Genomic DNA, 8,406 nt, shown 5'->3' with positions numbered 1-8,406 from the left:
AGATTACATCAGCATTGGAAAAAAGGGGCCAAAAAAAAAAAAAAAAGTCCAACTTCACAGAGACAGAGTTTATGGAGGTTTTTTTCTCCCTTCCAAAGGTCTTCTGACAATACTGTCATTGTCAATATAAGAGTTGTTAATTCTTTATGAATAGCACATGGGGCCTCTTGACTAAATAGTACGTTACATGTCCCAAATCTGTCAGCTGGACTCTTCTCTCACATGCTAGTGAGATCACTTTGATTGGAATGTTAGAGGAATTGCTGGGCTGGCCGTGCAGAACTGAATACTGCATTGTATAATTAGATCTCCCAGAGTATTTTTTTCACATTACCTCATTATTCTAGCTTAAATATGGAATCAGTCCTTTTGATGGTTTTACTGGTTGTAATTATATTAATACGATTCATTTTGTGGTCCTGTCTTAGTGCTTATATAGATTATAAACTGTCCCGAAGGTTTCCTGACACAAGAAAAGAGGACTAAGGGACTTCAAAAGCCTCGTTCAGATTTGAATTGACAATGGGGAGAGCTGGATAAGGTAAATGAAGCTAGAGCAGCTTTTACCTTGGGATCTGATGAGAGAGAAATGACCTGTTGAGACTCCAGCCAAGTGAAGATTCTGCAGAAAGCCTCACGCTGACGGAGGGGAAGGAATGACAACTGATTGAGTCAAATGACTTCCTATCCAACTTCGGAATGAATTTGCTGTTGGGAACAGACTTGTGGACTTCTGCCAATTAAATGATATGGACAAGCTGGAAGGAGCCCTCTGCCTGGGCAACCCAAGAGTGCTCAGTGTCCACGTGCCACCCTGTGGGCTGGCAGGAGCGGGTTTTTACCTGGCTGGTTGATTTGTTACCAAATTCCTCATGGGTCTTCCCAGTCAGATCTGAAACTGACTGAATGGCTTTAGCTGACCATAACCTGCCAGATATTCACATTTCTTAGCAAGAGATATATTTGAGTACCAGTACAAGGTGGATACCACTGGAATAATCTGTTCCATGGATTTGTGTCTCAGAGATTGTCTGATGGACTCTGGCTGTGCTTCAGCACCAACAACGGATGGGGTGACAAAATGAGTGAGTTTTGACACCAAAGCCCTGCAAGGGGCCTTCATGTCTAGCCTTAAATAAGCACCCTGCTTGGACACTGGAGGATTTGACTACTTGCCCAAGGACAAAGTGACTTGAACTTTCTTGGTTAAGTTCCTTGGCGAAAGGAAATAAATTTTTCTGAGTAAATTGTCTTCTTTAAAATAACTTAAAATAGTTATATTAAGTCAAACAACCTAAATCTCATGGCAACTCAGTGTAATACTGTCTTTTGAGAACTGAATTTTTCTACAGTAAAGATAGGGAAATGGTATTACCTTGCCTGAGAAATGCACTATCCTTGGCCCAGTCACTCTTAGAAAAAGTCCTTTTTTTGTTTGATCATCTTCTATCTCATGTGAAAATGAAGGTTACTGCTTTACTGCTTCATATACTTATTTCTATATCTCTTGGTAGCTCACATGATGATATCAGAGTTCAGCTAGGTAAAAGCCTACAGTATTCCCATACAGAGTTTCTGGCCCATTTATGACTCACACACTCCTACAGGCTTGTCATTAGTAACTGTTCATCAGCTCTTATCATTTTGTATTTTAAAGCCTCCTAAAAATCAGACATGAGAGCTGGTATGTGCTTAGGCAGTGGAACAGGGTAAATGTCAGGTCAATTGATTTCAGCCTCAGATTTTATTTATGGTGGATGACCAGTCTACAAAACAGCCTGTAATGCTTGAAGGTGCATGTCATGGGTTTGAATTTCTGGCAGATGACAATAAATTATATGTAGATGTAACTAACCCCTTGTCTGTTTCTGTGATTCTTGATTTTAATGATAATTCTGTCCTTTTTCTGCTTCCCCAACACCAGCAAACCACAAAGGGAAAGTGAAATGTTGTCTACTTTATGTGCAGACATACCTTTGATAACGAGTAACTGGAAAAATAGGCACAGTGGTCCATTTTTCTTCTTTCAGTTAATCATTGCTATTCTGAGCTGTTGTGTGCAAAACAAAGCTTGTGGAGAAATTGATACTGCCTTTAAGAAATAAATCTTCTAATTCTTTATTTCTGTCACATTGAAGTTGCATTTGGCAGTGTCATGTTTGTATTAATTGTTTAAAAGTGTGGATGTAATGAGAAGGGCTACAGGTGAAGTTGTGGTTTACTGCCTTTAACATTTGGGGATGTTGGAACTGACACCGGTAGGGAATTCACAACTTTGATTTGTTTATCCCTGCAGGACAGGATTTCAAGTTTTCCCTGTAAATCAGAGCGTGTGGTCCTGTTATGGACCGTATCCTATGGACTGGTTCTGTTGGTATTTGTGTATCTAGAATATTTGATTTGGACCTTACTTGAGTCACGTGAGTTGCACTCTAATTATAAGAGTGGTCTGGCCAAATTTATTAGAACATCCATGTTTTGAGGCACATTTAATTAATTTAATAATTATTAAAAATTTTGACGGAAGAGTTAATTTAGATCTTGATGCCTGTAAAACCTCATGCATTCAAAGCAGTTTTAACAGCAACTTAGTTAATTTCTGTGCATTCATATAGTTGTTATCCCATCCTGCAGGATGTGGAAAGCCATCCCTGTTTATCCTGCATTACAAAATTTGGACTATCAGACTTTCAAGAGTGCAAAATATAAAGGAGATTGAGATCTTCCTCTTTATTCCCATAGGTCTTTGCCCTCTCTCTTTTCATGCAGATAATAAAAATCTAAGCCCTTTAAGTGTGGTATGATGTGAAAGTGTCCACTGGTATTTCCTGGTGGGATCCTATGGAGCACTGTGCTGAGATTTAGACATTTCAAAGATATTTATGCACTATTGATTTTTTTTCCTTTAGGATATGTATTTAAAAATAAGTAAGTGCTTAATGTCAGGTTTGAGCTGTGGACAGTGTGAATGAAGATTGCAGGGTGGAGCCCCCTTTCAAGACATGAAACAATGGTATGCGTAAAGAAAGAGAAAAATAAAAGTGAAATACTGAGATATTTAAATCCTTGCTAATGTAAAATTAATTGTATTTTTTATATAGAGATTAAAATCTACTGTAAGTTAATGTATTTGGTATGTTTTAATAATTTATATCATTAACGTGCCAAGCAGTTGCCAGAATGACCATGTAACCTACTGAGAAGAAACCCCACTCTTTGCTTGAAGACATTATTTTGAAGAACCTTTAAGATGGGGTTAGATACACACACACACGCACACACACACACACACACACATATATATATATGTATCTATATATGTATATGAATATATATTAAAATAGCCTGCGTTTATACATATAAACCAAAAATAAAACTGTATGGTGTATGGATGCAGAACTGGTCTGTTTTAGGGCTGTGCTAATTTATGGCCACTATTTTCATAGTACTGATAGTACCAATAAAGCCAAATATGCTCCCAAAACAAATGTCATTTTCAAGTTCCAATGTTGATACTCTTTTTTTTTTTCTTTAACTAGGGCTGAAAGATCTTTCTGAGCTGTAAAAACTCAGTTGGTTGTAAATATCTTGTTCATCTGCAAATGCAATTTCCGTCCCACATTGTGTAATGTGCAAAAAGTTGGCATTTTACGGACTGCATTATGGTATGGAGGACTAATTACAGACAAGCTCACGGTCATCTGAGCATGTAATTATATTTATTGATTAAAATAATTCCACGATTTCATTTTTCAGTGCCATTACACTGGTACCCACTTAAACAATTCCTGTCAAACTGTGTAAACCGGAGTGCTGAAGGGTTTCCTTAAACGGATCTGGCGATGCAACAGGTGGCCTAATTACTTTAGGTAGGTCCATTGCAGCCAAATTCGGGGAGGAGAAGCTGAAGACACAAGTAGGGCTATGACTGACTCTCACAGAGGGAATCTGGACATCTGGGGGCCCAGTCACCAACTGTTTCAATGAACTGCCACCTCATAAACCGGGGCTCAGGGGAAATCTCGTAACCCGCGTTCATGTTCTGTGTCACAGCCCTAGGGAATGGGAAAGTATTGTTAGGGTCTCCCTGTCAGGATTCATGTAGGTGTCAAACTGTTGGACAATTAAATGGCAGAAGTCCTGTCCTGGTTAGTTAGCAGGGACACAGAGTTACTCCAGAAAGGCGGTTGGGTTATGCTTGTTTGCCACCAAAGTGGGTGACCTGAGAGGGTGGCCCTTTCACTGCAGGCAGGGCTTGTAATAGCATCTACTGCTAAGGCTGCCAGGCCCTTCCAGCCCTAAAGGCCTATTTTCAGCTGTTCACAACTTTGTCAAAGTAGCTTTTAGCTTTTCAAACTAAATTATTCCATGTTTCATTTGGTGTCTGCCTCCGTCGGAATTCTCTTCTGACAGTTTCAGCCAGAACAGTTTAATGTCTTCCAAGAACAAGACTAGGGGAAAACACATTGTTTTACCCATGCTACAAAAATATTGGCAATACTTTTTTTCCTGAAAAGTTGTAGTTGTCCCACTCTGGGAGAAAATTTTTACTGAGCCCTGTCAGGGATATGTAACTCTTGTTCACATCAAGAAAATTTTGTAGCTACCTACCACAGATTCAAGGGGTACAAGATTAGATATGACGTGGGGAAATGAGGATAAAAAAACTGGCAGGGAGAAAAAGGAATTACAGTAAGGTTTTAGGTAAAGAGGGTAAGTGGGCCATGCATAGTTAGTGAAAGGCAATCTGGACTGCACCATGTAGGAGAACTGGCTCTAGGAGTGAGTGAGAGTGAAGGCACACTAGATGAAATCAGGGTATTTTGGACTATCAGCAGACAGGATGAAAGTGGAGTTGGGAAATCTATGACCTAAAACATTCTATGACTCTACGACCAGACTGAAATTGGGAGGCTAAGACTTATTTAGCAAAGTGCTTTTACTTGGAACAAGGAAGTCCAGGGAACTGTCAAGGGGATAAGAACTGCATAAAATGTTTGCTGAATCACTATTCCTTTAAAACACTGATATAAATCCTGGAACCTAAGTATCATCCTTCTTTTTGTCTGTCAGCAAATTTTTGTTTTTGCTGGTGAAGCATTGTGAGCTGAGCATCTAGAGGGCTGTACTAATAGGATGCAACAAAGCTGAGCACTGACATTAAGAAAGTAATAGAATTAAGGATTTATATACAACTTCTGCTCTGTTCCCTTGATGCCATGAAGATTTATGCCTTTTTCTTTTATACCCCTGTTATACCTTTTACAACTTCTGTATTCCTAGTGCTTTTTGCCTACATTCTTGGACTTGTTTGTCAAGCTAAGAGACTAAACATTTTAGAAGCTTCATAGTTAGGGATCAGTGTGCCTCAGACCCCAAGGTCCTCTCCAGAACATATTCTGTAAACCAAGATAGAACCATCCAGGGGAAGGTTCCTTGGGGAGGGGAGGCTCGCTTGAGCTTCTCATTGGGGAATCTTTGATAGATATGCTAATTAGTAAAACCTATAATGTTATACCCAATGTTGGGGGGGAGTAAGAGAGACACAGAGACACAGGGAAAGACTCGGGGGGGTGCATCTCGATGCATACGACCTAGACGTGTACACCTAAGGATCCTTAAAAATAAATACCAAGGTAAAATCCCTTTTCCCCTTCTAACCGTGTATGCCTCTTGATTTTAAGACCAGGAAAAGGCATCACCCTGAGTCTCATGACAGCTTCTTTTGCTCATTTGTTGCACAGGATGAAATGCTCTGGGTCTGAAGCTTGCAGGAGCAATGCTTTGAATATCCCAGAAATAGAGTGATAGACTATGAAATACAGAGCTTAGGAAGACTTAAGTTTTGAGTGCAGTGATGAGGAAATTAATCCTGTCTTTGTCCATCATTGAGTTCTAAGTGAAAACACTTAGAGATATTTATTCTTTGCTTTGATGCTGCTTACCTGAAGATCCTGAATCTAATTTGCTTATTTGCTAATTTGCTATTTGCCTTTGCTAAGGACCATAAACTGCAGCTTGTCAGTTTAACAAATAAAGTAGTGCCAGTTTAACAAACTAACTGGTACACTGAGAAACCAAATTCTGAGAATCTGAAGTAAGATGTGTAAAATAAGTAGATTCAAAAGGAGGAATTCCCCTGTACCTTTTTATTTTTTAATTGCAAAATGAGATAATGCAGATATGGGAAAAGTGTTAATCAACATCTGCAAAACACACACACATTATGAAAAAAATTAGGAGGAAATTATTTTTGTGAGGAGGAGAAAGTGCTGATAAAGAAGAAAACATGAGAACTTATTAAGCAAGCACTGACCATCCTGTCCAGCAAATGTGGCAGGAATATCTTGGAAAACTAATCTCCTTGGCAAATGAGTATAACAAAATGGAGGGAAAGTAACTTTACCTCCCCATATGTATGTGAAGAAATCAATAGTTGCTTGTCTCTAAGGTGCTAATGAGTGCCCAGATATGCATAGTCCCACTTAGTTTCCAGACCCTTTTCATAGCTGACTATCCCATAGATGTGGAGCTTCCACCTCTGAGATGTGAGTGCTCTGGGTGTGTGAAGAAATTTAAATACATTTATTTAGAATGGAAACATCCACAGCATTTAGGCATGTGTGGGAGGCTTTTAATTTTGCTTGTTGGCCTTAGATCCTCAGACCGCATATCAGTGGTACATGTCTGAATCTTTTTTTTTTCTGGAAAGGCCCAGGTGAGTTTGAAACCTGGGTCCTGTATTTAAAGGAATACTTGAACCTAGGTCTATCCTGTGTGAGTTTAGAACCGTTTCCTGACTGCCTCCCCTTTGAGAATTGTCAGCCTTAAAACTATTCAGCCAAGTTTCTAACTGATACTTACGAGGTGGAGAGTCTCTATTTTGTTCTTTCAAGAATGTCTTTTTCTTTGCCACTAGGTTATAAAAAACCTCCAAATAATTAGTGCTCTTTCCTGGGAATTATTACCAAATCATAAAACGTAGAATTAGTTGTTTCTCCTCCCTAGTCATTGTATGAAGACAAATTCATGGAAGAAGGATTCATCAAGGGCTATTAAGTGCAGGAAATCCTTGTGCTACAGAGTGCTGAGAGCTGAAAAGGATATTAGAGAAGCATCACCAAATGCTTGTCCTATTCTTAGTCTCTTTGTAGACATCCCCTGTCATTATGATGGGAAAGGGTGCAGAGTTAGCTGATTCTGCAGGGTTCTTCTCTGTTACAGTATTTCTCTTTGCATTTGAACAATAAGAATCTGTCCATTATGTTATTTAGAACAGGTCACTGGGACAAATATTTTCAGAGGGTTGGAAGAGCTGGCTTCTACTGGCTGTGTCCTGGACAAAGCAGTGTTGTGCTAAAAGGGTGGGAGAGGAGGATGGCAGGGAGAACTGGGAGCTGCCTGCAGACATGTGACTTCCACACTTTCTATGCTGATCCCAGAGCAGGTTCTCCCAGGAGCATCCCTAGTGATGGGATATCTGGTTTTGTGTCTTGCTCTCTTGTCTCTTTCCTTAGACGTGCTTTCCTTGGCGGGCGCCTCAGACCGAACACAGCAACTTCCAGATTTTCAGGCCCTGCAAAACGTCTACCACCACGCCTACATTGAAAAGGGCACAGGATCCAGCCAGCTAATTTGTTCCTAGACAGTTAAACTTCTTTACATGAGCTCCAGACCCTGGAGTAGGTTTAACATACTATTTAAAGAGTATGTGAGCAGAGGGGACGGATCTGTATCTCTCTTAGAGCAATAATCTAATTGGAGGTCGTCCTTTGTGTAACCCTGTTAACATTTTAGACTATTCTGGGAAACCCCATGGCCCAAGTACTGTGGAATGTAGTTAGGAAAAACAGTGTTTTCTCAAATATTTCAGATGTGGAATATTTATTTTGTAGCCAGAGAAACTTGTTACCGAGCAACTGACCATGAGTAGGATCCTCTGCCAGCTAGAAAAAAAGGACAAAAAGGAAAAAAACCTACTTACCTCTCCTCAGGCTGCATGTGAGAGTTTACAATGCAACCAGGAGAAATTTACTACAAAATATCCATTCGACAGGATTCATTGTTAGTGGTCTCAGGTCAGTCAGGTCTTTCCCCTTCACCTGCCTCTGAGTCATATAATTGACAGAAGAAGCCACTAGTCAAGGTATTGGTGCAGGGAAACCAATCACTTTCAGATCCACCCCATTTTGAAGACTGTTTTTTCAAATCCCTGGGTAATGGAGTTCGATTGTTCATTCTTTGCTGGTCCAAAACCAGGCAAGGAAACAACTCGGGATTCTGCTCAGATTGTTTTATCGACTGGATATACTTGCTTGAGCAGGCTTCCAGAGGCTCAGGTATTATTTGTTTTTAGAATTCAAGTACCCAAGCTGTTTTTCAGAGGAGCTAAAGATGCTCAGCTTG

General features: G+C 39.8%; 1 protein-coding gene across 1 annotated transcript; it reads left to right on the top strand.

Moving 5' to 3' along the window:
• The first annotated feature begins 272 nt into the window (after nt 1-272).
• Nucleotides 273-1,854, top strand: SMIM38 (small integral membrane protein 38). Its single transcript, XM_042022442.1, has one exon. The coding sequence runs from the start codon at nt 355-357 to the stop codon at nt 484-486; it is 132 nt and encodes a 43-aa protein (XP_041878376.1). The 5' UTR covers nt 273-354; the 3' UTR covers nt 487-1,854.
• Nucleotides 1,855-8,406: the final 6,552 nt, after the last annotated feature.

The sequence above is a fragment of the Corvus kubaryi genome, unplaced genomic scaffold, assembly GCF_017639235.1.
Source record: "Corvus kubaryi isolate FWS band 111438036 unplaced genomic scaffold, C.kubaryi_AGA036_p1.0 37201, whole genome shotgun sequence".
Lineage (NCBI taxonomy): Eukaryota > Metazoa > Chordata > Aves > Passeriformes > Corvidae > Corvus > Corvus kubaryi.
Note: the sequence above shows the minus strand (reverse complement) of the source record. Positions and strands in the feature narration are given on the sequence as shown.